This window comes from Lipomyces oligophaga (assembly GCF_038497815.1).
Source record: "Lipomyces oligophaga strain CBS 7107 unplaced genomic scaffold V1516scaffold_3, whole genome shotgun sequence".
NCBI lineage: Eukaryota > Fungi > Ascomycota > Lipomycetes > Lipomycetales > Lipomycetaceae > Lipomyces > [Lipomyces] oligophaga.
The window spans coordinates 665,219-693,202 of NW_027117787.1; the positions used below are offsets into that span (position 1 = coordinate 665,219).

Genomic DNA, 27,984 nt, shown 5'->3' on the forward strand with positions numbered 1-27,984 from the left:
GCCAGCGAGCGAACCGTTCAACCGGTCTTTCATCATCCATCTGGCAAATCAGGACCAGAGTCGAATCCAGTAAGAGAGAGAGCGAGTGAAAAACGAGCACAAGCGCCACTCAGCAGCGTTGCACCGAGAGCGGAAATCGAGTAGCAACCCCCGAGATAGTGTAGCAATATGTCTTTCTGCGTATTTCCACTATCAAGGGTCTAAAAGAACGTCTGCCGCATGAGCCGCCGGACCCCGGGCCCCACTATACAGGGCAGTAAACAAATAGCAAGCAGTAGTGAAACAACAAACAATAGCTCGAGGTCGAGAAAAAATCTCGCTCTCGATGTGGTGTCTGTGAAAACGTGAACGGGTGGATGCGACGGCGCAAACTGAGCTGAGCTGAGCAGACAGCAGTCAGCTCAACAGTCGCTCTTCGCACTGATTACAATAACAGAGCATAGCATTGCACAGCAGCGAACTCAAGTCCAACAACACCTGCAGCTCGGGTGGAGATGAGTGCCGAAAAGTAAACACAGGCCCAAAGCCGATTGACTCGCTAGAGTCTCCATTCGTAACCAAAAACGAAGTGACAATTTCCGGGAAAACAGACGGACAACCCAATTTGCGTGCCGGTTGAGCCGTCATTGTGCCGCGAACGCCCCCAATCTTGCTGTGTATTATCCATCATCGCACCGGCCGGGTCCGGCACAGAGCCCATACAAACACACCACAACCGCTTCCGCCCCGGGTCATTCCTGCACAAGAAATGCCCGCACGTAGCAACAATCACGGGGCTAGGGTAAAGCCGATTTTGACGAGGACCACTCTCGCCGGCTGATATTTATTCCCGCGAGTTCCCATCGAGCTCTCAAGTCTCTTGACCTCGTTCAGTTGTACTTACTGTATTCTTGTCGCTCCTTGCAGTTTCTCGTTTGTAATATTCGTTTGACCTTTCGGTATGTGTTTCTTTCCGACGTGCTTTTGGTGTATGGGTTTGCGTTCCGCATTGGAATGATTTGCGATTGATCTGGTGTCTGCACGGTAGACTGTTGTTACCGAGGTTGGGTTGGTTATATGGTCGCGGAAGACACTGGCCGAATATGCAATCTTGCTATTTGTTCCGAATTTGCGTGATGGACGTTTATTTTGATGCTTTCGAGTTCGATACACTTGAATACACTTAATTGTGTTCTTTCTGTTTTGGTTAGGCTTGTTTTGTTGTGATTCTATTCTTTTGTTGTTGCTTATGGGCCAATCACCGCCGTCTTATCCGACCTAGCCGGAACATGGTTTACCTTGCGAGCCAGAATAATTAGTTTATATTTCAATGTTCTGCATTCTACATCTTGGCTTCTCTTGCTTACATATGTGCTAATTGAAATTTTTTAGATAGCATATTTTATTCAACATGTTGCCTCCCGGTGTTATTCTCGTCTTCTGCCTCCTCGGTGTTGCTGGTATGTTTTCCCACTCCTCCCAATAATCGGGGTTTTTTTTATATATGTCGCAGTTCTGGTATTAACTTTATTGTCAGGTATTCTCCTCGTCGTTCTCTTCGGCATCAAGAAGTTGCAAGCCCGGAAGAAACTGAGAGCTGCTTACTAAACGCATAAATCTGATTTGCGTTTCTTGCGGTTCTCTTGTATTCGGTTTTTTAAGGCGTTTTGACGGAGAAAGTCCATTTTTTATATAGATTTTACAGAGTACTTGGTGCTTGATTCTATATAATGTATGCGCCTTCTCTTTCTCTTTGTTTCCCGGCATATATAAGTTGTTGATTTAACTTTTTCTTCTTATTGTGTTTCACAAGTGTCACAGTCTAAATCTTTTTTGGGGGTTTGACTCATGTATGTTCGTGTTGCGCGGATGTTCAAAAAACATTATATATAATTGTATTCCCGTTTGCAAATGTTTGGATAATTTGCGTTCGTCTTTTACTACCCTTTTATTATCATTTAAATTTGTGGTTCATGTTTTAGTGTAATCCATGCTAGTAATTAATTTTATGGAAATATCATACCGGATGTTTATTCTTTCAGACAGAGACTTGATTGTGTATTGTATGGGGGAGATGTTAGAATTACGTAATAGCTTCGCAAGGCTTTTTGTGGAGGTTGTACCAATTTCTGAATTGCGCTTCTCTTTTTCAAAAGTCTCTTCTTTCTCTTGATTCCCGCCTAGCAATCTCCAACTTTTTGTATCGATGTATCGTAGTATTTCCGCAGTGTGAAATACAAACGTGTTTTTTTTTTGGGCAGTATCTCCTTGAGCCAGGTGTTCCTTGTTGTGACTTGGGTTCCAACGAACGCTCCTGGTTGGCTATCAGCGGCGTAAGCACGTGCGTTTTGTAGCTATTAGTCACATCACTATTGTGCTCGCGCTTAATGGCCGGAAGCATGTGGTGCAGAAGATGATATACGTTGACGATATGTGCCCTAAGTTTGCAGCTATTTCTGGCACATATTATTACACGGGCGGTCTCTACAGGGCGGAATTTCAGACTGTTAGTCATCTCCTCAATACAGCTCATCCATCAAAACATGCGCAAATCTCTTCCTCTATCTAAACCTCTGCTCCTTCTGTTTATTGAAAAATCCTCTCGTAGCAGTTGCATCTCGTAAAATCCCCTATCTTGCCGCCTGAAGCGCTCAGCACCCCCCGCATCCCGAGAAGAATGCGAACTAGCCGCCACCAGATGCGAGTAATCTTAACTAGCGGCGGCCCCGTGACTCCGTCTCGTGATTCGCTCAGCAGCTTTCAGCACACAAATTCAGCCCCGATGAACCCGTGCCCTGTTCTTTCCCCGTTTGTCATCCGCTGCCGGATCCTGCATCGCCCTTCCCAAGACAGCATCTTTTCTTCCTTTTCCTTCTTTTCCCTCTTTTCTTTCCTCTCCCACCCGCCTTTCCTGCTTGAGAAGACCCAAAAACCAGCTTCGCGTTGTCGTTTTTCCCAGTCGCCAGTGTGCACAGTGTCCGCTAATTATCGCCGTTTCACCGTGTCTATTGCTGATCTTCCTTTCTCAATTTGTGCTCGTCTGAAGCCGATTCTCACAGATCTGCTTTTCCTCTCCTCCCGCGCCGATCTGAGTCGAGTCAGATCTTGCCGTGCTCGATCGCCCGCTAACACCCGCGCGTCGTCTCTTCCTTACGCGCTTTCGTTCCGTCCTGCGTCAACCTGTACGCGCTCTCCGCTTCTCCCCCCCGCACCGCGCCCGATGCCGCCTAAATCTGCCGAAGACATGCTCATGCCCGACGGTCAACCCCAGGATGTCAAACCTCATCGCGTCGACGAAGAAGAGGAAGACGATGAGGAAACAAACAAGCCCGGCCGTGAGCGGCGCAAGATCGAAATCAAGTTCATTGATGACAAGTCTCGCAGACACATCACTTTTTCCAAGCGTAAAGCTGGAATTATGAAAAAGGTTTGTATAACCCCGTTTTGCTTCGTTGTTTTTATCGATGTTGTTCCGGTTGTCTCGGGTTCACACTGCCTGTGGTAGCCAACCTACTATAATGCCTTTGATGCCTTGTCCGCGCCGCCCGCCATACTTCCCAGCCGCTCGTCCACTGTTCCTTCTCTATAGAGAGGTTCCTGTCCACACTTTATTGTGAGAGTCCACCAACCACTCCCTCTTCGGGACTACGCGTACTTTCCTAATTCGAACTTGTACGCGTTTTTTTAGTTTCGACCGCTGGTATTGTTTTTTGGCTCTATCGATTGAAAGGAGATATGATATGTCGGATTTCTATTTTACTGGTCAACGGATTGTGCTGTGCTAAGGTCGAAATTTGCGAGAAATGACAACCAGAATACAACAGTAGATTCCCTGTTTTTTACGTTAACTAACATTCTCAGGCATATGAACTTTCCGTTCTCACAGGAACACAGGTTCTATTACTTGTTGTTTCCGAAACTGGACTTGTTTACACATTCACAACTCCAAAACTTCAGCCGTTAGTGACCAAGGCTGAGGGAAAAAATCTCATTCAAGCTTGTCTGAATGCACCAGAAGAGCCAGTCCAACCTCCACAATCTCAACCCCAAGTTCCACATCAGGCCCAGCCACCAATGGTTGATGATCTGGGTGGTGATGACCATCTAGCAGCTGCCGCCGCGGCTGCGCAGGTTCAGAACCGACTTGCAGTTTCGCAAGCGGTTGCACAACAGCAGCAACAGCAACGTGTTGCACAGGCTCAAGCTATGGGTATGAGGCCAGCTCCGATGTACTCGTATCCTGTCCAAGGAATGCAAGATCGGGATGAGAAGTTTTAATTATTAAAACTGGAGAATTTGGTTACCAAAGCATAGTGAAGTTTTATCCATTATCACTTCCCTGAGAGTGTAAGTTTGTTGGGCTGAACGAGTTTTTGTGTTTTCTGGATTGCGTTTCTCGTGTTTTGCGCCTCTAGGGGTTGTTTGAATCTGTTTGTATTGCGAGTTCTACTTTAAAAAGTCGGGAATTGGATTCGCAAGCAAGAATGAAGAAACAGCCAAATTTTAATATCAAACTCTTATTGAGTATTGCCATAGCGCCTTGTAACCATATCTTTTGTGTGATTTTGTGTTTTTATTCATTTTTTGCCTGTCAATGGTTTTGTATTTCGTTATTATTTTTGTGTGCGATAGGATTAGTGTTGATAGAAGAAAGAAGGAAAGGTAGTTCGGTGGTTGCTGATTTTATGAACACAGAATTTGTTTGATTACTGTCTCTTTTTTTCTTTTATTTTTGAAGTATTTATATTTTTGAGGAATTCCGCGGTTCAAGAATTGAACTTGTCTTTTTTCTCATTATCAATCACCTCCTGTCTGATTTCCAAATTTTTTTGCTGCTCTTAATTTTTTTGAGTCTTTTGTGACACAGTTATGGTTGGAGTTGGCTAATATCGGGTATATTGAGAATTCCGTGGATTTTTTTTCGTTTATTTATTTTTAATAATATTACGAGTAAGGTACTATATATTATTTTTGTATCCACATGGACTGTTTAATAATCCATAGATATATTTGAGAGAGCAAAAGTAAAAATTACGATATTTGAGATCAAAAATACAATCACAACATTAACAATCAGAATAACAGTCAAAAGAACCCAACACCGTATGCAGAACAATACACATATAATTAAAATTCAAATTAAAAATAAAGAAGTCGATGGAAGTAGCAGCAGTCGGATGAAAGAGAAACAGACGGAAGATTAAATGAATTCCCAGTCAAAACAGTCGACACATTCAGTAGTTGGAATACAAGAAGGGGTGGAATTATAAGCCTCCATCATTTCAATGACTGCTCTAATTCTATGGGCAGAAGTTGAAAGTCGCCAGCTAAGATCATTAACGGTGTCATAAATGCAGCTGAGACCGGAATGGCATTGGGTTTCCATGGCGTAACCACCCATCCAGCAAATCGAGGACGGGCCATTGCATACACCCATGAAGATGGGGTCGGCGGTATTGCCAATATGCCAAATCATCTCATCTTCTGTAGGAATGGGCGGGAACGGGAGATGAAGTCGGTGCGCAGCCAATCTTTCAGGTGGAGCTTCGACAGCAATGGTAGGCAAAGCATAAGTACGTCCGAGTAGAGCAGCCATAGACCCACCAAGCGAGTGACCAGCTAACCAGATATTCGCGCCTGGATAGAGAGAAGTAGTATTACGATATATATCTAACAACCCACGGTAATATCTGTCTTCAGAGTAAAGCGCATCTTCAACACAGTCCTGCTTGCAAGTGTAAGTTGAATCGTAGCAGTCGCAAACAGTCTTCCACATGTAGCTTATTCTCGCGCAGCAGCAGGAAAACAAGAGATTATCCTAAAAAAAAGGTTTGGTCAATACTGCCAAAAGACAGCGAAGAACTAAACTCACGTTGGTTTTATCACTAGGAGATGTGTCGCCATCGCTATCGAACAAAGCTGCGCTAGTTCCCTTGATTGAAATCACGACCGTGGAATTTGTTTCATCCGCAAAGATATGCCCTCTGATCCCACTAGCCTCCCAGCCAAACCCGGAACTCTCATTATACGGGCCACCAACATCAAGCCAGTTATCCGTATCTGGTATACTGACGTAAGCATTTGCTGTCATCTTCGACATCGCCACGAGCGTCTCTCTGTCGGTGACATTGGGAGTCGGAATCTGTTCGTGAATCCAGTCGAAATCGGCTGCCGCCGCGTCCGCTGCTTTAGTACCTGCTTTCCTAGCCCAAGCCAAATAACTCTCCATCGTATCCGGATCGCGGTCAACCATTCGAGTCACGGTTCGAGTTACAGACGAAAGCTTGAACGCAGCTCCACCTGCACCTGATGTATGAAACGTAGAAGGTACGTCCAGACGTTTATGGAGATCCGGATACTGCTCTGTTCCATGGTGGAACACATGTCGTAGAGTAAATCCAATCGGATAAGAATCAGAGCCTGTGGTACTACCAGGTTGAAAAATCGGACCAAGTCCAAACGGCAACTGAATCGATTCGGAAGGGCTCAAAAATATCGTTATCGTCATTAGAAGCGCGAAAACGGATAGATTATAAGAAGCCATTTTGCTTTACTGGGACGATCAAATCAGTTTATAAGCGCAAACTATCGGACGACCAGATCAATATAAATTCCGCACCAACAAATATTCTAGTAGGATGGATTTTTTCTAACCGCTTGGAGAGCCGATTTGGTTCCCTTCTGAATGGCAAATAAAATGGAATCCAGATTGCTTCTCCAGCCTACACAGCGTCACATTTAATCAATCACATGACAAGCATGTATCCGGTTAGGGCTTGAATCGATAACAATAGCTCAGTCTGTTTTTGTAGGGAAAGTCAATCTTCAAAATTCAAGAGCACTGAGCACTGAGACAGATAACGAAAGAGTTTAGAAAATATATTGTCCGCTGATCACTCAGAATCGACAATTGACTAGATAGACGACACGAGTTACCAGCAGCACGTCAAGTTCCGGCAAATGATCGAATAATGGTCTTGCAAGGTAGTCATTCGAGTCATCATTTTGACGTTGCAGCTGCAATTGAACGAGCTTCGGTTTTGCATCCGCACTGTGAGATAGTTCAAGAGCCAGTAACTAGTTTAGAAAATCTGAGCCCTATATTGTCCACATTAGCTACTCAGGTTCCCGAAGTGCCTAGACGCTTATTTATCATTGCTCCGTCTAAGTTATATAAGCAGCTTGTTGCAGTTGCGAGTACGGATGGCGGTGGAGGAGCAATGATTCTGGGAGGCCATGACATTTTCGATGGTATCAGGGTCGATTTGGATGATCGAATTCAGGCAATTCTTGTTCAAAATCGGTCGAGAGTACGTGTAAGTGCTTCTCAGATAGTCGATAGACTGAAATCAGCTTTAGTAGCGAATGCCAATACTGCGGCTGTTCATGATCTACAGTACAGGATCTATACCGGAGGTCAGCAGGGTGCTTATCAAGTATTTCATAAAGATGAGCTGTCTGAATGGAAACAACCTGATCAAGTGATCGGCTTGTATGATGATATGCTAAGCTTGATTTCACCTGTTTGGGTCGCGGTTGTGCGGGTTGGGTATTCTGATTCAACCGACGATCTAACTCATGACGCGGAAGGTTTGCTTCTACCTGTAAATGAGGTACCAAAAGAGCGGATCGATATGGTGATCACCGTGCAGATTCCTTTTCACGGATATTTTGAGAAATTGCAGGATTTGCCGGAATATGTCGACATCAGGTATTTTGTACGAAACGATAAGCAGCAAGGTATTTCTAAAGTATATCAAGCTCGCGTGTCCCATGAATCTCCTGTAATCGGCTTTGATCTGATGAATATGGGGATTGAATCCCTTCAAGAGAGACCATTTCATAGCGATGACGAACTTGGCCACGCGATTAGAATGCACGACGATGAAGCAAAGAATCCTGGTGCTTGGTTAATCAAGCATAGCATTTCTCCTAGAGTGCTGCTTGATCAATCACATGTAATATCCTGGTTAGATACTATCTTCCATGATCGTGAGGTCGAAGCAGGGGTATATTACAATGAACTCAAAATCAAGAACAGCAGTTGTACTATTCTATAACACTATTTATTACATATATATACCGAACACTGCGAATCCTATCTATTCTATTTCATTTCATTCTCTAATCTATACTGAATCTACCGGCAAGTGCGTTACTCCGACTACTATTACCAATGTACACACTGAAATTTCCTCGCGGTAGCACCCAGTTATCTCGAACAACGTCAAAATAGCTTAAGTCCTTGCGAGTAAGCCAAAATTGTACTGTGGATGTTTCATTTGGCTGCAGGCTGATCTTCTCAAATCCCCGTAAGGACTTTACCGGGAATTCAACATTTAAAAGATCTGGATATGAAAGGTACAATTGGACGACCTCTGCGCCACTCAAGTTTCCGGTGTTGCCAACTTGTGCGGTTGCATTGACAAGATAGTCAAACAGCGCCGGATTACCTCCCGACGCTCCTCCAGCTGGATGCGGGACTGACTTCTGCGTGGTATTGTAGCCGGACGGATATGGATAGGCGTCTTCGTCATACTTAATTCCATCGGCTTCAGAAGACGTCAGATACGGATATATGAACTTCTTGTACCTTGGAATATCATCTGGATATACCGTGTCTGTTGCGTTGGGAAGAGAACTGTTGAGCAAAGTCGGATTCGAATAGTTGCCCGGTAATGGTGCTTCTAAATCTGTATTCGCATCCGACGATAACTCAACCGAGAAATTCGAAATCTCAAACGTCGTATAACTCATTCCAAAACCAAACTCATACCGGGGCTCAATCGATTCTCGGTCAAAATGCCGGTAATCAATAAATATACCTTCCGAAAAATTCAGCTGTGGTTGCCGAGACGTCATTGTGTATTCTACTGTTGCAGGATAATCAGACTTGTTTCTAGCAACTGTAAAAGGCAATCTGCCGGACGGATTGGCATCTCCAAATAGTACATCGGAAATTCCAAAACCGATGTCTTGGCCTGGAACTAAAGCATATAGAACGGCTGTAATGTTCTCATTGTCTATCCAGGCTTCCATATTGACGCCGCCGACGGATTCGATAACAACAATTGTATTGTTGTTGGAAGATGCCACTGTTGTAATAAGTTCATCTCCATTATGCCAAAGATCTAAGTCATTGCGATCTCCAAGGTTGTCCTCAACAGTTAAAAATCCTTCTCCTGAGTCTGAAGTAACAAACACTATTGCAACATCACTTGCTTCCGCAAGAACCGTCGCAGAATCCAAGTCATAATCATCAAACGAATAATCGATTCCAAACCCTTCTGAAAATGCCCGCATGTTAATAACCTCAAACGGTGTTGCAAGGTACGCATAATTAACAGATCCAGATCCCCAGCCAGTAGCCAGTGTGCCGTTGTTACAGCCCCGGTTCTCACAGCCATTTGGCCCTAGCGAGAACGGACCTGCTGCAGAGCCAATAATTGACATCCGCTTCACGGACTTCAAAGGCAGATAACTGTTTTGGTTCTTCACAAGAACCATGCTCTCTGTAGCTATTTGACGAGTTACTCGACGACTCAGTGAGCTGCGAGCATCTACATGTTGGTTAACTAATCCATATGGAGTTTTCGAAGGCGACCCAGGATAAAGGTCGTCATTATCGACCAAGGTCCACGAAGAAAAATTTGGTTTAGTGTAATTTCTTGGATTCTGCTTAACTAGATAATGTGCAGCCAAAATGCGGACCGCCATATCGTCGATACGCCAAAGTGGTATTGAACCGTTTAGTGCTGCTAAGGTCAAATTGGCAGCCAGGAACGGAATCCCATCGGCCCAGGATTCACCATCGCCAGGCATACTCATATCCATTCCTGCTATAACCGAATTGACTCCGGATCGCTGTGCTAACCAATCAGACATTACATAGCCTTGAAAGCCAAGTTCGTCCTTTAAAATATGGTTGAGTAGATACGAGTTTTCACATGCCTGAGTATCATTGACTGCATTATATGCACACATCACTGCGCCAGCTCCTGCTCGAATAGCTTCTGCAAATGGCCATGCATAAATTTCTCGCAATGCACGACCGTCAGTGTTGCCTGAATACGCCATGGGATCACTATAGCCAAATCCACTTGACTCTGCTGCTTGGCGAAAGTGTTCTTGCTCGTTCAATAGGAAGTGCTTAGCGGTGGCAACAACTCCGACATCCTGGATTCCTTGAACTGTTTCATAAGCACCGATACCTTGCAAATATGGATCTGTACCAAAACCTTCCCAATTTCGCCCACCCTCAGGGGCGCGACCAAGAGGACCCATCGAGGGACCTAGCAGCACGTTTATTCCCTTTGCCTTGAATTCTTGTCCGAGAGCCTGTCCGCGAGTATACATCAGCGCCTTATTCCACGTCGCACCGGTCGCAAGACCTGCAGGAAACACAGAATTAAGCTCAGTGAACCGAATACCTAGCGGGCCGTCTTGCAGACACAATGAGGGAAAATTCAGACGTGGAATCTCGCCCGTATTGCCCACGCAAGGACCCATCTCCCAGCCAGTACCAGAAGTCAAATTGACCTTTTCTAGCAAGGTCATTTGGGAAACAAGATCCCATGCTTGCTCGTATGCATCTGCCCAAGCCAGATCAAGCTCAGTCTGAGAGGAAAGACGACCACCGATAGCTGAAATAAATTTAGTCAATATATCAGCTCTAGTCCAGCAGACACACTAAATCCATGTAATACTCACGCGATGGGAACGACTCCAATTTCTGTGTGCTATTAGAATATATCCGAGCCGAATGGGTCCGTCCAGTAAGTGTAGCGACCAAGACGCCAGTAATGATCAGTGCAAGCGATGGTGTTAATATCATAGCGCTCGTGAACTTTGCACCTTGCCAAAATGGAATATTTTTATTATTCGCCAGTTTGAACAGAATATCAAAATTTGTTGGAACAGAAAAAAGCCAAATAGAGGACAGAACAGTAGTGATTGCCTAACTGTCCGTCGAGAATAGAGATTTGTTTACACGCGTCGTATACAAAATTAGAATACAGTCGATCGCAACCACTATTTCGGAGCAAGCCACAACTCTACACAATCGTTCGCAAATGAACTAACCAAAATCAAACCTTGATGCAGCCTTGTATCTATCATTTGCTTGTCTATGGTATTCTTTTCTAATTCTGAACCTCCGCTGGCCTCGCAAACAAAGAGCAAAAAAGTGGTAGTCCACATAGTGAGAGATTTTGGCTCTTCCCAGTTATCAGAATTCTCTCGAGGGGTTTCAGCCGTCTTGGGACTTCAAGCGGCGTTTTACTAAACCTATATTTATATTTAGAAGTAGTCTTGAGAACGACGGATCTAGTAAAAAAGTTCATAATTTTGTACTCTGACAATTCTCTGGCTAAGAATTATCGCTGATTGTTTATGGTTCATGATTATGTAATCGCGATCAAGGCGAGGTGAGCTCGAGGGCACCACTTCTTCATTATTCTTGGTATTGCTATACTCACCCTGTGCTAAGGCTTTCGGCTCCAACAATACCAAAAAGACCTTCATAATAGCGGCTCCATAGTTTAACGATCACTTATATATATTTGCAGCATTCAATTGAGCTTCATACAAAGAAAAATTACGAAATCTGATCGATTACAATGGTGCGATATGAACAAAATAAGCTGTAGTTTCACTTCAATGCTAACCATAGCATATCTTAGTTTTCCAGTTCAGGGGTCTGCGATGCCGCAACATTAAAGTTTACAAACGCTTAGTCATGTGATAACATGTGCCACAGATACTGGCGCAGATCGTGACCTCATGATAGCTTTTGAAAAAGAACTCACTATTTACTTTCTGTTGTGAACTTTAGCTAATTTATTGTACAGACATCAGTAATGGTCATTGCTAAGCAATAATAATAGCTATGATGCTAATAATCGATTGGACACGGAGGTCCAAGAATCTAGGACAATATGAGAATTTGGATCGCACTTCAGCTCATGTTTAGAAACTACACAGAAACAGCTATAGACTCATTTTGGATTTGAAATGGTTCGGTATCAGTTAATCCAGTTTCTTCTTTCTTTATAGGTGTCTTGTTAGTTCCAATTGACAGTTTCTTTTGGATATCAGATGCTGGATTGTACTTGATACTGTCTTTCTCGAGACCTGCTTTGTTAAACTTCCCCGACCAATCGGGTTCAAATAGTTCATAGTTGTATTGGACAAACCGGCCATTTGCAACTTGCTTTCTAGATTCAGATCTGCAGCTTTTGATTTCTTTCCATCGGCTTCGCATATAGTTCTCAGTTCTCGATGGAAAGTGCTTCATGATAGTTGGCCAAAGTGCTCCAGCTTCCTTAAGATCCAGCAACTTCTGTTCTTCGAGTTCACTGAACGGAATACTGTGTTTAGTTAATAATGTTCTAGTAAAATCAATGGGTTGGAACAACATGCCAGTATTGAAATTCATTTGAACTGTCTGTTGCATTACTCTCGTCTTCTTCATAATATGAACTACGGTAAGAGGATGAAGCATCCTTTGTTGTTGCTCTAGAATAAATGGCTGCAAGCTGAGCGCCTGTATATTTCTGCTGATTCACATTTTTGCTGTCCGAATTCAATATATATGCAATAGATCCAAATTTGATATCGCATTCATCTCGTAGCATCAAAATAGTTGCCTCCGTGTCTGTACTCACTTTCAGCCGATCAAGATCGTTGGACTCGGCAACCGTCCGTCGTTTGCTTCTTCGTGTTTGCAATATTTCCGGGGTCATAGCTCGCTTTTTCTCTCTTACAATAGCACTCACCCTTATCTTGGTTCTATTTTTTTCTTTTGATTCAGAGCTTTTTACTTCGGCCATTCGTGCTCCGAATCGCTTCGTACTAGTCGGGGAGTACTGACCCGATCGACGATTAGCGGTTTCTATTTTCTGTTCTTCTTGATGATCTTCTTCATATTCTTCGTCTGACGTCTCCTCTGCTTCAGATTGCTGTTCTTCGTAATCTTGATCTGAAGATTCTCCTCTTTCTCGTGAATCAGAGCTCTCAAATGATTTGCTGAATTTTAATCTCTCTAATCTTTTTGAATCTTCTGAATTTGATTTTTTCGGATTCCAAGCAGTGAACGAACTTGGACATTTGGCCGGCATCTTGACTCTTCTTATTTTATGACTTTTAGCTGAAGTAGAATTTTTCTTACGAGGTAAATCTTGACTGTTCGGACTGTTCGTTTTAATTGGAATTTCTGAATCGAGATCGTTAGTTTTCACCGGTTTTGGTTTTAGTAAAGCGTTCAAAAATTTAGTTGCTGCTCGGTCTTCATATTTCTTGGCAATTTGCCGTATTTCGTTTGGCGATCTTGTGATAGTTTGTTGCTCAAACTGACCTGGCTGGGTGTTAAATCTTGCCTGTTTTGCTTCTTCTTTCCACGCTGTACAGTCTTGCAGTAATATTTCATTTTTGTTGAAATGAAGAGTCGGCTTATTATCTTGGACCATCGTTGCTTTCTTGTAAATTTTGGACATTGGATTGTTGCAATTTTCGACTGGCTCTCCGGGATTGAGGCACTTTTGCGTTGTTGTGCTATGAACTGAGCCGAACTGACCAATTATTTGTTCTTGTCCAGGACTATTTCGATTTTCGATTCCCCCATAAGTTTGATACCCTCTGGAATTAAAAACTTTTCGCAATTCTGGAACTGCAGCCCTTTCGGTCAGAGGATGTTTTTTTAAAGTTTGCGCCTTTTGAAGATATTCTGTTAGGCTAGAATAATCGACTAAGACTGAATCGCTGGTTCGAGATTTAGGCGAACTATCCGACGGCATTGTTTCTAGATTACTTTCAATGCTTCTAGTCTTTGGAAATATTTTTGTTTGGTATGTCGTTTTAGAGTCATTGCGACCTGCCTGACTTTCCAATTTTTTAAAGGATAATTGATTTGAATCAGAATATTTCGGACGGGGCACAGGTGTCTCTAAAAATTCTCCGCATTCGGACTTCAAAGATGCATAAGTACAATTGGAATCAATTGGATTAGAACTGACTTCATACTGTGAGACGTATTTAGGATATATCAAGTTTGACAATGTGAGTTCCAAGTATACTTGACGACACTCATGAGCCGAGCGCCCATTTCCAAGTAAATCCTTGATCTGGATCCAAGAGAAATCTGATTTGACTTTTTTACATTGCATCAGAAATTCTAAGTCATCAATTGGCCACCCTAAATCCGAAGCTAAACATTCTAAGGATCTGTCTGGATTTCTCGATTCTTCTTTATCATCGGTCCAGTCATTTCCTATTGGTTTGTAAACTTCTTCCATCACCCAACCGGATGCGTGCGAAGGATTTTGGTAGCTAAGAGCAAAGATTTTTGGTTGCTTTTCAGATACATCTGTATGCGAATAGGGATAGTTGGAACAAACTGGTTCAACATATTGAGGGTCCGCAACCAAAGAGGACAACGAAGTTGTACAAGAAACTGCTGAATTTGGATCGTTTGACGGACTGGAACTAAAGTGGTCTTGGGTATGTTCGCAAACAAAACGGATCTGTCCATTTTTTTGCTGGTTTTCTGGAGGCGAGAAGCCAAGAACTGTCGAAGGGGCAGAGAAGTTACCCATATTTGTACAATTGAAGCACAAAAGCAAAATCAGATTTGTCAACAGTGACTACTGAACTTCTAAGCGGCGGCAACACTTTATGTAATAGCTCAGCATTAATGTTTTGGTTTTAGTAGCTTTTAGACATCTGTCAAATAAATTGTGATCTGCCTGAAAAGACAAAGTGGGATAGGAACGTGAGCTCACAAGATTTATATATAATTGTCTAATCTTGAAAGAGACTAATTCCATGTTGTTTGTTTGCCTAATCTTGGAATCTGATCATGTGATATAACCTTACCCCAAGACCTGCTAGGTAAGCTCTTGATTTAGCAATACCACACGAATCCAAGACATGTAAGTGGTATCTCATTAAATAATTTACTTATTTAATTTCAGTTGATGGAGAAAACAGTGCAATTTAATCGAGTAAAATGTCTTCTACCGCATCACAAGTAAAGTATTCTTATTCCTTATGGTCGCCATCCGATACCGTGAAAGATGTGGCCGAGAGTTTAGGTATATCGAATTTACCCGACGAAGTGTCGAAATCGCTTGCAATGGATATCGAATACCGGATCAATGAAGTCTTAGAAGAGGCTAAAAAGTTTATGAAGCATTCAAGAAGAAGTGTCTTGACGCCTTTGGATATTAGTCATGCCTTTCGCGTATTGAATGTGGAGGTAAATGTTTATCGCAATAATCTGAAAACAACTTACTGACAATTTACGTTACGTAGCCGTTGTATGGTTATGATTCGAACAGACCAGTTAAGTTCCGAGAAGCCATTTTGGGACCAGGACAGACTTTATATTATATTGAAGATGAGGAAGTTGATTTCGAAAGAATCATCAATATGCCGCTTCCAAAAGTTCCGCGAGAAGTCAATTTCACAGGTGGGTGATCGAAGACTCCGAACCATATTATGACTAATGAGCTTGTATAGCGCACTGGCTTGCAATTGAAGGAGTCCAGCCGTCTATTCCTCAAAATCCTTTACTCAGTGAGACGCGTTCTTCTGCCACGGGACAGTCTGGAGCGGGAGTTGCAGAAGTTGAGGTTAAACCACTAGTTAAGCACGCGCTTTCAAAGGAGCTGCAGTTATATTTTGACCGCATTGTTGCTGTATTGACCGAGAATACACCTGATGATGAAGCTTCTGCGATTATGAGAAATGCTGCTTTGAGTAGTCTCGGCAATGATCCAGGATTGCACCAGCTCATCCCCTACTTTATTCAGTTCGTTGCGGAGAAGATTAGACTTAATCTTAAGAATACGGCTGTATTAGATTTGATGCTTCAAGTTCTACACAGATTGTTAAGTAATCCTACAATATTTATTGAGCCATATGTAAGATTTTATTATTTTAGATTTCGTTCTTTTTTAACTTGTCCTGTTAGATTCACTCGGTCATGCCATTAATACTAACACTTCTTGTGGGCAAGCGTGTTGGAGATTCGCAAACATCCACTAAGGAGCAATATCAAATTCGTGATTTTGCGGCCTCATTACTAAATCATGTCTGTACAAAATATAGCGACACTTATCATACGCTGAAGCCCAGGGTCACTCGTACGTTATTGAAGGCATTCATGAATCCCAACAAATCTCCTGGAACACATTATGGAGCCCTTTCAGGACTTCGAGCTATGGGCCCTGAAGTTGTCCGAATGATTGTTCTGAGTAATTTGAAGGATTGGTCCGCAATTTCATGTTCCGCTCCTGGGCTTAGTGAAGAGGACCAGCGCCGGTTAGCTACTGTGGTATTGGATTGCTTACGGTCGCTTATTGATCCTGAGATCTCAACTATTGACGAGATTTCTACTGAAGATCGGAAAAGTTTTACCGATTTCGTTGGACCGGAGGTTGAAAAATTAGTAACCGAAGCTGCCGATTCTGAGAAAATCATCAAAGCAGTATTGGAAAGTCAGAAGTTTCCATGATTGGTTACAGGAGATAAAGAGAAAATTATAATTGTATTTTTAGGAATTTGAATGTTTATTGGTTTTAACTTTTTTGATTTAAATTATTACTCGGAGTCCTCATTATCTTTCGCTTTTTTTCTTTTTAATGACAATGTTTTTTGTTTTTTCTCTTTTTGGGCCTTCGTTTTCTTTTCCATTTCGCTTCTTTCGGCAGCACCTTTTTTACTCAGCTCGTCACGTTTCTGAATGAACTCTGCGTCATCTTGAGATTTGCCTATAAGTGACTCGAGTAATCTTATTCTCCCTGTTAGCATGTTTTGAGCAGCAAGTAAAAAGTAAACCTACTTTATTTCTTCGGCCCATACTGAGTCATCATCGTGATTGGGCGTCTCGAGAATTAGTGGAAGACCCTGAAGATGTTTAGTATTCATTAACTAGAACCTCTCATTAGTAAAAATAGGGCTGACAACATAAGAAGAAACCTACTACGCGAAAGCTCTCCAGACCCAGAAAGCCGGTTCCAATATTTTGGTGAAGATCACGGTTACTACCGAGAGGAGCTTTTGAATCGTTCAGATGAATAGCAGAAAGATATTCCAAGCCTATGATTTTATCGAAGTCATTCCATACCTTATCGTACGCAGACTGTGTTCTGATGTCATATCCGGAGGCAAAGGTATGGCAGGTATCCACGCAAACCCCGACTCTGGATTTGTCTTCAACTTGTTCAATTACATCATGGAGATCTTCCCAAGTCGAGCCTACCAGATTTCCATGGCCAGCCATATTTTCAAGAATGATCTTCACAAATGAGGTTGCCTTGATCGCACGATTGATATTGTTGGCGAGTTGCTTAAGGCATTTCTGCTTGTCTAGCCCAAGCGTAGATCCAGGACTTTTGATTGCAACATTAATAAAAGAACTTACAGGAAGAGGTTTTGAGATAGAAGACTTACTGAAAGTTGTATAATCCGATATTTAGTGCCTCGCATCGTTGGAGTTCGTCCAGAAATGCGTTATAAGCTTGCTGATTCTTCTCTTCATCTAGGTTGGCCAGATTAATCAAATATGATCCGTGAGGTAAAATGTATCTTAAATATATCAGTTAGTGTTTTTATGAGATTCAGGTCGGCTGTGTACTTTCTCGTGTCGTAATTATGTTCCTTTGCTAGCTTCGCAAATTCAGTTACCTCTTCGGGCTTATACGGAGGAGCTGTCCATCTTCGCTGTTGCTTCACAAATAAGGCAAACGCATTTCCTCTTTATTGATGTATTAGATTAGTTCATTGTCTCATGACCGCGTATTACTGACGCACCCGATTCGATTGCTGTTTGAAACGGCATTAAACACACCTTCAATCAAAACATTAGCTATTCCGAAGTTCTATTTCTATCTATCGTTCCTACCTTTGGCACTACTAACATGAGCACCGACAAACATTTTCAGCGCTGGCGTTCGAGAAGCCATTTTATCTTTGTCTTTGGACAAATTACCGACTTCTGCTTTAGCTCGTTTGGATGCCAGCTTGGCCGTAGATAATTCCTTGCGCTTCGTTCGTTTGCCTCGAGTTGGCTTGATATCGGAGTCAGATTCAGACATGCGAATATAAATTGAATGATTTGATCGATGCCAGGTTTTATATTTATTTCCGCGGATATTATTGTTGTCGGTAGGATATTCTTTATAGGACGCGTCGAGAACACTGCGGCGTTAAATTAACATCAAAATCTAATCATCGCGTACTAACTATCAGCGATTTCTCGATGAAACACAATAATAACCTACTTGCATGCCACAGCACACTTAATTCAAAATTTCGCATATACTCACTTGGCTGACATGACTGACGATCACAATCTAGACATCGATGAACTCATCAACAATTTGGATCAGGATTTTTCAAAAACTCACAGACAAGATTCCACGGCGATTAAACATCAAAAGGAGACAGATCTGCAACGACTAATAAGCCACTGGCTAACCGAGAGAACATGCCCGGACATTCTACCGTACGAACAAGAGTTAATAGATACAATGATCGAAAGAATACGACAACAAGTTGAGGTGATTGAAATTACGACAGAGGAGCAACAGACCAAACAAGATCAGGCAAGCGCGTCCCAAAGTAAATTGAAATTGCTGATCATCGAATCCGAACTGGAAAGAGTTAAATTTTTAATTCGCGGATATCTTAGGACGCGCATACAAAAGGTACGACAATATAGTAATATCTTCTGGTTTACAAATTTTAATTGCTACTCTAGATCGATCAGTATTATATATACATTCTCGAACACCCCGATATTATGGCTAAACTCGGACAGACAGAACGAACGTACGTTACTCGACGATCAGAAAACTTAAAGCGATATTACGGCGAGAAGTTCTTAAGTGGGTTACCGGAATCTCTTCAGTTACTCAACGATACTCAAGGCCCAGTGTCAATGATCGACGAACCGGAATTGGATAATTTCGTATTCATACGTGTAGTGAAGTCCGACCCTCGACTGGTTCAAGTCGATAAAGAAGAAACAATTACATTGGAAAAAGGAAATATTTACGTGCTTCCATATCGGTTAATACAGCGACAAGCCAGCCAAAAAATTGTCCAGTTAATATAACATTTGAATATCTCCTTATACCTCAAATATGTATGAAAACATGAAAAAACAAACGCCCTTAAATTAATAGTACAAAAGCTAAATAGCCGATCATCTCGACTGATCATCTCGACTATTTACTTTTCTTAAAAATACAAATCCTAGCTTTCACTAAAAATCGAAGCCTATCGTACATAGCAAGCGCACCTTCCCCGTAACTAAGTGACCACATTTTGAGTCCCGGATTCAGGACCCCATTCTGCAAACAGCTTAGGTTTCGAGCTGATGCCAATGATGCCATAAGGATGCTCTTGCTCAACCTCAACCGCGTCTTTCGTGGCAAGAACGAGAGTTTCGAAAAACATCTTGACGGCTTCATTGCGCGTTGAATCAGCTGTCAAACTCTGAAAGTCGACGCTGTCTTGTTTCTCTGTAAACACCTCGATATAGCGGGCGGCGGCCTCCTTTGTATTACGCGATACGTTGTTGATCGTTTGTGTGGCTGTGAGATCATCCTGCTGCGAGAGCACTTCCCCGGAATCTTCAACGAGATCAGGCTCTTTCAAATGCTCTGCAAGATCGATACCTATTTCGTCTTGATCTACAATATTGTAGTCATCATCGACCAACATCAACTCATCGTGGCCGGGAGACTGCAATGGTAATAATTCTTCGTCTTCTTCACCGACTTCGACATGTGCACGCTTCGGAGTCGACTCACGTTGTGATCGCTCATCCTCAAGCTCTTTCCGCTTAAGGTTTTTTGGTGATCCCATCGACGTAAAATCTAGCATTCCAAGTAGAGCATCATTCAAATTGTAAGGATGAGAAAGCATATCGAGCACGCCAGAAGGATCATAATTGTGAAGTAACGTAACATTATCGATCGAGTAGGGGAGTGTGGGATAAACTTTGAGAATTCCGGTCCGATTGGTTTGCATATCACGAAGGAATGCACTCCTCAGCGAAATAGACTCATCGATCTTCAGCTTACGGGCAACTCGCTTGCGAGTCGTTGGCCGTTCATTATCTTCAGCCACAGGAGACAGGGGAGTATCTTCACGAACTAAACTTGGAAGTTCCACATCCTCTAACTCAAGATCTTCAACATGAAGTTCAGAGCGAGAGGGATCATCAGCATTAGCAGCAGGAACCAATCCATCAGCAAGATCGATACCATAATCCTGCAACACTCTAGAATCCATATTTCCATCTCGGCCAATTTCAATGCTTTCGTCACCCATAGGCACCATATCATCAGCATAATCGTCCATGGGTATAGCTAGATCATCATTAGCCTCTTGCTCCGCGTCTGCTAAATTCTGATCAACCGCATCGAGATCTTCTCCTGTATCAAGCACTAAATCATCGTCGACCATATCAGCTAATTCGTCTTCAATTTCCACACCCCGAGCCAGTTCGATTGAGTTCTGTAAATCCGGCAAAGTGATATCTTTAGCGTTCGACGTATAAGCACCTGAAACTTCAACAGCCGCTGTGTCATAATCTTCAAAACTAAAGCCAAGGGTAGTAGACGGATCTGGTAAGATAAAATCAAGATCTGTAATGGTGTTTGCAAGCGTGAGCTGCTGTGGATTAGCTGCCACAGCACTCGAGGCTAGATCTACATTTCCTCTTGTGAATGTCTGATTTGCGCGATTAGCAAGAAGATAACTACGCGTAAAATATATTTGCAGAAAACTTACCATCCGCAGTTTCAGTAGGGCTTCATTACAGTCATCTAGTAAATATTTCGCTTTTCGACTGTATATTCTGACGACACCAAGCAAGAGCTGGCTAGATAATCGCAAGGCCATGGGAGCAGCATCTTCGCCGACAATGGCAACAACCGATTTTTCGATACTTGTTTGAAGAAAATGGGCTTTAGAAAGCTTGCGTTCCAAATTTGCGGCAAGCCATATACGAGCAAGTGGCCCCTAGACATATTAGGATTTCTGGCAAGTTGTACGCGAGATAAGTATACCTTTTTGGAGAGAAGAAGGTCGGAGTAGAACATCTGGATCAAACTTGACCGTGCCGAACGCCAAAACCGAGCTGACCAGCGCAGAATCTATCAAACAGCAAGAAAAACAAGAGAGCAAAGGCTTCTATCAGCTTCTCGACTTTTAAATAAGGAAAAGTCCTAGTCCAATATCTATTTGCGTAGGAGAAAAGTCCAAATCCCGCGGAAATGCGTGTTACAATGCTGGAATGTAAACATGCTGGTGGCTGGCTATCTAGCGCGGTTAGTCATTCACGTGATTATGTAGCACAATCAAAGCATATTTTCGCGTATATGGAGTAATCGTAGTTGTGCATTTTTAGTAATTTGAGGGTTTGAGAAGTTGGTTATCCTACCGAAGAGGGTAGATACAGTAGCATGGAAAAATGATAGATGCATAGCGAAAATACTGCAGGAAAGAGATATATTGGTTTTTGAGCAGGATTTTGTAGTTTCCATCTTTTTCCGCTAGTTTGAGCGGTCTAAGTTGCTCGTTCTAATAAGTGATCTGGTCCATTGCTGTCTATGTATGCTTGTCAGGCACACTATATCATCAGTTCTAAAATAGAATTGAGTCATCGAATGCCATATTGCTTTCAAAAATATTAAAACCTTTTTTAAGAAAAGTTCGGTTCGCATACTTGTAGTTTTGAAATGCTGGGACATCCCAACCATGGTGCGAAAAGAATAACCACCGGCTAGATTTACTTACCATAACAAGTATGCACTGCATCTAGACAAGATGATTAATCTCGAGGATCATCACTGGCGAGATGAAGCCCGTCATCATGTGTAGATGTAGAGTGTTTAGACAGCGAGATAAGTAGTTGGATATGAACAGTAATGCTTCCAAAAGTTGCTGGACAAGCTGAATGACCGTGCCAATTACTCTCGGATTCCTCAATCAATGAAAGCTACATATCATACGAATGAAAGTACAGACAGAAACCAAACAATAATAAACATCCTGCGAAGTTCTTGCTATTGCGGGTTATCGGTTAGTGCGGAATTGAAACATGATAATGAGACAGCAGGCACAAATCGATATGGACATGATCGACGCATTGCTCAAGCAACAATAATGCGAGTTGAGGTATCATGTATCAGAATATGTACGCAAGCCTGCACTTGCAGATGGCAAATTATATCGCGCGCGATTTAAGATCGATCGACTGATCAAACACGAGCAGAAATATGAGAGAATATGACGAGAGAGGAGTAATATGGAACGCATCAAGGATCATCATTATTGACTTTGATCAAAGAAGTAGTTCAATCATTTACGATAGAAGATAGACTATGCGTTAACCAGGGCCGCGCTGAATCACGAAATAACAAAATCAAGTAAACATAAGTCCTGCACAACTAGTAAGTTCTGCTGTATGTCGGTTAACCAAGTGATATCAGAAATAAGAGACTTAGATTGCAAAGTATAAAACTCGACTGAAAGTTGACAGACTCGGATCCTCTGACTCTGAGAGACCTGAAACAACACTTGTCGGTAGATGCAGGTTGACCAAGAAAAGGCTATTTACTAATTTCTAGTCTATCTCCACCATGGAAATAGAGCCAAGTTCTCGGTGCCAGTAGCATGACGCCATGCTAACAGGCTGTAGTCTATTGGCGCCAGTCACAGATATTACTACATCAAGGAAACATGAACACCAGCGGGCCGATCAATTTAGCAGGAAACCGGAAGTGACCGCGCTATTGATTCGTATGTCTATACTATGCACCGAGATAATACCTACTAAGACTGTCATAGTTCTCCTCATTAGTCTCTAATAATCAAGTCGAATGCGACGAGTAGTTTTTCCAGATTGTACTTTGAGATGTTATTCCGCTGCACACAACAGACGACTACAGAGACAAAGACAATCGATCACAACCTTAAACGAGAAGTTTGGCTAATTGGGTGAAACTAGTGTTTTTTGTGGTTTGGCGCTTCGCATAAGCTAGATGTGGAGAGAGGGTAGGACCGGAAGATTCGCGCGATAAGAGTAATTGAGGAGAGGCGCAAGGCTGGATAGATCTAACGCTCTGGGCAAGCGACTTTTCAGACTGGCTGGCTAAATCGGCGAGGATGAGCTCACTCAGTATGAGCTCACTCAGCTCATGACTAAGAGCCGCAGAGCGCCAGACAACAAGGCGTGAAGTAGATTTTCCTTGCTGGTCGACAGCTGTTGGCTGAGTAAGGAGGATCGGTTGGACTGCTGCAGGTACGAGACACGCAACGGCTGATGAGGATCCACTATTAATGCGAGGGTCCACGGTCGGTGGGGTGAAAATTACTCAGCAACTGCAGGGATAGAGCAGAGACCATGGAACAGGGTAGTTAGCCGTGTCAACAGGCTAATTGTCAGAAGGGAACTGAAACTAGCAGATATGAACAGATGTGCAGATGAGGACCCTCAATTGCGTCTGACATCCGCCGTACGCTATCTGGGAACCACGGGAAGAAGAGCATTTGCTCGCCGCGGATATACCGGGCCCCGAACAATTGGTTATTTACTCCCACTCGTTGCTCGAGACGTCACGGTTCCACACTGATAACTCTAAACTGCAAATGTGATTAAATGAGACCGAGTAGATGAAAAGGTCTAGCTGTAAACAGATTTCGGTTTGCTGTTATACGAAAGAAGATTTGCAGCAATAGTTGGGGTGGAGGTCTGCACATTGGATCCACAGCTGACCATTCTTGAGGCCGTTGCAGCCTGCTCGCTATGCATTTGTGGTGCAGCCGAGTGCACGCTGCTCAATAGGTCTGTCTGATTCCTCCCGGCCCTAGATCACAAGGAACTGCCGCTCGATGCGTGGCGGAAGCTGCTGCAACGCCCCTTCCTCGTTGAGCTTTTAAATGTTCTACCAGACTAGAGCGCAAGCTAAAATGTGTTCCAGTAGTCTTTCTAAGTAGATATGTGGACCGGTAAATTATCGTTTAGAAGACCGAGCCGTCTCGCACTAGAACGCAATAAGTTCGTTCATCGATAGCCGATTCAGATCTTCTGTAAATGAGATACGCTTTTCCTGCTGTGTTTTGTCCCTGTTCCAGGGCCTTCCGACCGAGTCTGAACGAGAGACCAGCATGACATTCTGCAATTCAGAAGAAGCAATGATGCGAAGATGGCGACAGTGGTGGCCTAGCGAATCAGCAGAGATGTGAGCGATTTTAGATTTATTTCTCGATTAAGTTCTGTCTTGGTCGATTGATTGTAGGGACCGCGCAGCCAACGGGCGGAGCAAGTTTGACATATCGATTGTTTTTTGGTTTTTGTTTATCAGAAAATATCGTAGGACGGCACCACACCGAGCCAGATTAGAGGCTGGCATGCCTCCACTGCCAGCCTGACAGATCACAATGAAGTGCAAACGAACCTAATAGGTTGTTTCGTCAGACAAAAGTGTAATTGACTGCAGATGGATGGATTTACATGATAGAAAACAGGACTGACTTGATCATATGGCGGAAATTAAGCAGATCATGCCTGATTTCTGGCTTCGTACGAGTAAGACTCGACATCAGCTAAACTGAGTTGAATGTCTGACGATCTACAAAACAGGTTCAACAATTCGACATCCAGCTAGTGACAATTAATTGGTCAAGCAAGAAAGTAAAAATGTTGACCACCAATGACAGATGAGATGTGCTGTAGTGCAAGATAGCTAACTGTTTATGGCGTCTACACACCACTCTGCTGTTGCAGAGCTTGTTCGAGGTCGCCAAACACGAGTAATGCAAGATTCTGTTGATTTCGTTTCAACGAGATTGAGATCAGGATCTTCTGCAAGTGGGGAACTCAGACAAGATATGTTTGAGGACTGTAGATTCTCCTCCGGAGATGATGCACAGAAGCTCCCGGGAAGTCCTCTCAGTAAAATCACCAGCGCAGAGTAAATTGCAGTTTGTCTGCATTGGACAAATCAATTTTGTTGGTTGTCTGGTTGGGAACATGTTTATAACCTGTCGAACCAAACCGTCCTACTGCCAGATCGAAATTATCACAGAAATCGCGCTTACAGTGTCAAAATGGTTGCGACAGTTGGCTATCAGTCGGTGCAAAAGTTGCTGGAGATTTCTAGGGTAATCTCAATGATAAGACTAAATTCAATTGGGTTTGACATTAACTTGACCACCAGTGAATATTATATAACATTCAAACACCAAGACAACAAAAATGAAATATTGCTTTCAACCTCAAACTGGTTTTCCTCTCCGTACGTGGTCCTCGAGAGAATGCGTAGCTGCAAGCGGTCCTCAACCGAAGGATGCAATTTCAGTATGCAAATATATATGTAGCATGACTGTCTCCCTTACATCATCTGCACCATTCTCCTCACATATTAGTCCGGAACACCAGAGCGGGACAGTTCCGGTAATTTCGATTGTTTGGCATGTAGCCAGTCGTGCCTGGTCTCCTACCATGGAGCTCTCTAGTTGCTCACCATGCACGTCCGCACGGGCCGCTCCATATGCGAACCGGACTGCGATTCTAACTTTATATCTGTAGCTGAAACCCGTTTCGACAGACAGCCCCTGAGCACAGATAATTTTGAATTTTTGTTTGGGCGACGCGTTTCCACAGGTTAAGGCGCGGTTCTTTCATCCTCAGCTCCAAGCACTCTGTCACGTCTATCTAGGTCATTTTCACAATCTAAACTCACATCACCCGTTTGATGTTACGCACATCGAGCAGGAAGTAGCGCCAGACCCCCTTGGGATCAGCCCCTTCTGTCGCGACTTCTAACCACCGTAGCCGCACGTCCATCAAGTCCATGTTCTCTGATACCCTCCGTTGTACAAAATTCAGATATCTATATAATGGCTTGCTGGCCCCCTTCCTCGAGATGTCTCGTCTTTTGCTACACTTCCTCGCTCACACTCATTTTTTGATTCTCAATTGTATAGGCTAAAGCCGTTCCTTTCAGTTCATATAGTCATACAGACTTGCCGTCGATCTTCCCTTCCTTTCTGATATACTTCTGACGATATCATCGACAGGCACCCCCTACCTAAGACCTACCTCTTTTCAGATAGTTTTCTCCCGAACGTTCTTTTTCATCGTTCATCATGCGTCAGTCTACATTTATCACATTCCTTTCAGTTGCTCTGGCCACTCTATCAACTGCCTCTCCAATGGAGCGACGCTCACCTAAGCCTGCTGCTGAGCTTCTCACCGACGACCCAATACTTCCTTTCACTCCACATCCATATCCTACAAAGCCGCTTGAGCCTCGAGAGGCTCCTGACTTTTTCCCGAACGAAAAGCTTAGAAAGCGTGGATCCGTCATCGGTGCCGGCGTTTCCAAAGGTGGTTCTTCTGGCAACTTCGGTTCTTCGAATGATTACATTGCTTCTGGGAAATTCACTGTCCCAATCAAGTCTGGCGAACAGTTTTCTTACAAGGCTGCCAGTTTTTACTCTGCTGGAGGAGCCGAGAAGGCCCAGAGCAAATGGACTGTATCGAAATCCTCAGACCACGGCAAAATCAAGGATGATCAAAAGCCATGGACAGTTCACCGAGATGTGCCATGCATCTGCCCAATCGGAGACAGGGTGTTTTGGTTTTTTGACGACACATTTGTCTACAAAGAAGATGATACGTTTGTTGGTGCCGCCAGTAACTCCTTTGCTGTCTCTCGTTCTTCCGATTCGCCTTCTGACGTTGAGGAGATTTCCATCACCCTAGAGGGTAAGGTCACTGTAGTAATTCCGTGGACGTCCGAGGAGAAAGATATTCAATACAGCAGTGACCGGTATGCTATCTGGTCGTACGCTCCGTGTATTCCTATCGATGATTACCATGCCGCCCACCAGTGGACAATCGTGAAGTTCACCAACTCGTCATATTCCGAGATTCTTGGATATGCTATGATGGAATATGAGATCGATGAATCTACATCTGAAATTGCCATTAAGCGGAATGGTATGCTTACTTACGATTCTGGAACATATGCTTATGGCAGTTTTGCCTCGGTTTTGGTCAATAATAAGGTGTATATGTATGCGGTTGACCCTCTATCTGCAAAGTATGATGTCCATCTTGCCGCGGCGCCTCGATATTCTATCTATGATAGCTCTACATGGTCCTATTATGACGCTTCTACCTCTAGCTGGAGCCAGACTGCACCGGACTGCAGTCAGCGGAATAAGGACTCGGCCGTTATTTCTGGCAAGGTTCCCTTCTCGACCGGTAGTGTGTTCTATTCTGAATATCATCAGGCTTATCTGATGGTGTTTTTCTCCGCTTGGGCTGATTCAACCTTTTATGCTATTGCAGGTGATTCTCCAGCTGGACCATGGAATACTACGGCAGTCAAAATTGCTAAGACTGAATTAGGCGGCAATGGATACAACTATGGTGGAATGGCTACTCCACTAATCACTGGTGAAAGTGAGCAAGGCAAAAAGCTTGTTTTGTCATACACGTATCAGGATACAACTAGTAACTGGTACGGTAAGACGGAAACAATTGAATTTGCGTAAGCTTACCAAAACAGTAAAAAAAATGAGGATCCTCTGATATGTTGGTGGTTTGTAATGGGCTGGATTGATATATGTTTGTACGGTTATGTATGTGTTTTTAAGTGTTTTGTTTACAGCATTGATGAAATTTATGATCTAAGTAGTGACTTAAATGAACTCCATTTTTTGACATTATTAATGAGGTAACTGGATAGAGATTATTAGAAGTATTTGAGTATGCCTGTAGTGAGATGCTCTCTGCATGTATTTCTTGAAGCGTGAAACTGCTTAGTGATTTGTAATATTCGAGTTGTATTCTGCTTTTTGATCCGATGTCACGATTCTGATACTAAAAATTCCGGTTCCTGATATTATAGTATGATCAATCAGGAAATCATATTCAATTTAACGGCCTCCTGGGGTTCCTGAATTAATCTACAATAA

The 27,984-nt window shown here is 43.0% G+C and overlaps 10 protein-coding genes across 10 annotated transcripts; 5 read left to right on the plus strand and 5 right to left on the minus strand.

Annotated features, from left to right (window-relative positions):
- Positions 1-3,199: 3,199 nt before the first annotated feature.
- V1516DRAFT_684818 (MADS box transcription factor Mcm1) lies at positions 3,200-4,257 on the plus strand (the record flags this gene model as incomplete). Its single annotated transcript, XM_066923585.1, has 2 exons — positions 3,200-3,406; positions 3,841-4,257. 2 exons carry the CDS (start codon positions 3,200-3,202, stop codon positions 4,255-4,257), a joined length of 624 nt encoding a protein of 207 aa, XP_066778012.1.
- Positions 4,258-4,923: 666 nt separating this feature from the next.
- V1516DRAFT_672951 (Alpha/Beta hydrolase protein) lies at positions 4,924-6,678 on the minus strand. The gene is made up of 2 exons (XM_066921822.1): positions 5,852-6,678; positions 4,924-5,797 (listed from the first exon to the last, which is right to left on the minus strand). The coding sequence occupies exons 1-2, from the start codon at positions 6,521-6,523 to the stop codon at positions 5,180-5,182; spliced, it is 1,290 nt and encodes a 429-aa protein (XP_066778013.1). The 5' UTR covers positions 6,524-6,678; the 3' UTR covers positions 4,924-5,179.
- Positions 6,679-6,769: 91 nt separating this feature from the next.
- Positions 6,770-8,202, plus strand: V1516DRAFT_262949 (uncharacterized protein). Its single transcript, XM_066918818.1, has one exon. It carries the CDS (start codon positions 6,951-6,953, stop codon positions 8,037-8,039), a length of 1,089 nt encoding a protein of 362 aa, XP_066778014.1. The 5' UTR covers positions 6,770-6,950; the 3' UTR covers positions 8,040-8,202.
- Positions 8,104-10,813, minus strand: V1516DRAFT_663487 (glycosyl hydrolase family 3 N terminal domain-containing protein; the record flags this gene model as incomplete). The annotated part of the gene is made up of 2 exons (XM_066920514.1): positions 8,104-10,622; positions 10,690-10,813. The coding sequence occupies 2 exons, from the start codon at positions 10,811-10,813 to the stop codon at positions 8,104-8,106; spliced, it is 2,643 nt and encodes an 880-aa protein (XP_066778015.1).
- A 1,140-nt stretch (positions 10,814-11,953) lies between these two features.
- Positions 11,954-14,570, minus strand: V1516DRAFT_663488 (uncharacterized protein; the record flags this gene model as incomplete). The annotated part of the gene is made up of 2 exons (XM_066920515.1): positions 11,954-12,347; positions 12,400-14,570. The coding sequence occupies 2 exons, from the start codon at positions 14,568-14,570 to the stop codon at positions 11,954-11,956; spliced, it is 2,565 nt and encodes an 854-aa protein (XP_066778016.1).
- Positions 14,571-14,918: 348 nt separating this feature from the next.
- V1516DRAFT_635774 (uncharacterized protein) lies at positions 14,919-16,786 on the plus strand. The gene is made up of 4 exons (XM_066920017.1): positions 14,919-15,232; positions 15,289-15,445; positions 15,496-15,899; positions 15,950-16,786. The coding sequence occupies exons 1-4, from the start codon at positions 14,984-14,986 to the stop codon at positions 16,490-16,492; spliced, it is 1,353 nt and encodes a 450-aa protein (XP_066778017.1). The 5' UTR covers positions 14,919-14,983; the 3' UTR covers positions 16,493-16,786.
- Positions 16,508-18,245, minus strand: V1516DRAFT_672966 (xylose isomerase-like protein). Its single transcript, XM_066921823.1, has 7 exons — positions 17,882-18,245; positions 17,791-17,827; positions 17,615-17,734; positions 17,431-17,565; positions 16,961-17,369; positions 16,820-16,908; positions 16,508-16,768 (listed from the first exon to the last, which is right to left on the minus strand). The coding sequence occupies exons 1-7, from the start codon at positions 18,072-18,074 to the stop codon at positions 16,579-16,581; spliced, it is 1,173 nt and encodes a 390-aa protein (XP_066778018.1). The 5' UTR covers positions 18,075-18,245; the 3' UTR covers positions 16,508-16,578.
- V1516DRAFT_672968 (uncharacterized protein) lies at positions 18,011-19,150 on the plus strand. The gene is made up of 2 exons (XM_066921824.1): positions 18,011-18,686; positions 18,740-19,150. The coding sequence occupies exons 1-2, from the start codon at positions 18,315-18,317 to the stop codon at positions 19,094-19,096; spliced, it is 729 nt and encodes a 242-aa protein (XP_066778019.1). The 5' UTR covers positions 18,011-18,314; the 3' UTR covers positions 19,097-19,150.
- V1516DRAFT_672969 (Rec8 like protein-domain-containing protein) lies at positions 18,918-21,275 on the minus strand. The gene is made up of 3 exons (XM_066921825.1): positions 21,060-21,275; positions 20,782-21,012; positions 18,918-20,721 (listed from the first exon to the last, which is right to left on the minus strand). Exons 1-3 carry the CDS (start codon positions 21,090-21,092, stop codon positions 19,294-19,296), a joined length of 1,692 nt encoding a protein of 563 aa, XP_066778020.1. The 5' UTR covers positions 21,093-21,275; the 3' UTR covers positions 18,918-19,293.
- Positions 21,276-25,923: 4,648 nt separating this feature from the next.
- V1516DRAFT_672976 (uncharacterized protein) lies at positions 25,924-27,735 on the plus strand. The gene has a single exon (XM_066921826.1). The coding sequence runs from the start codon at positions 26,146-26,148 to the stop codon at positions 27,559-27,561; it is 1,416 nt and encodes a 471-aa protein (XP_066778021.1). The 5' UTR covers positions 25,924-26,145; the 3' UTR covers positions 27,562-27,735.
- The last annotated feature ends 249 nt before the right edge of the window (positions 27,736-27,984 follow it).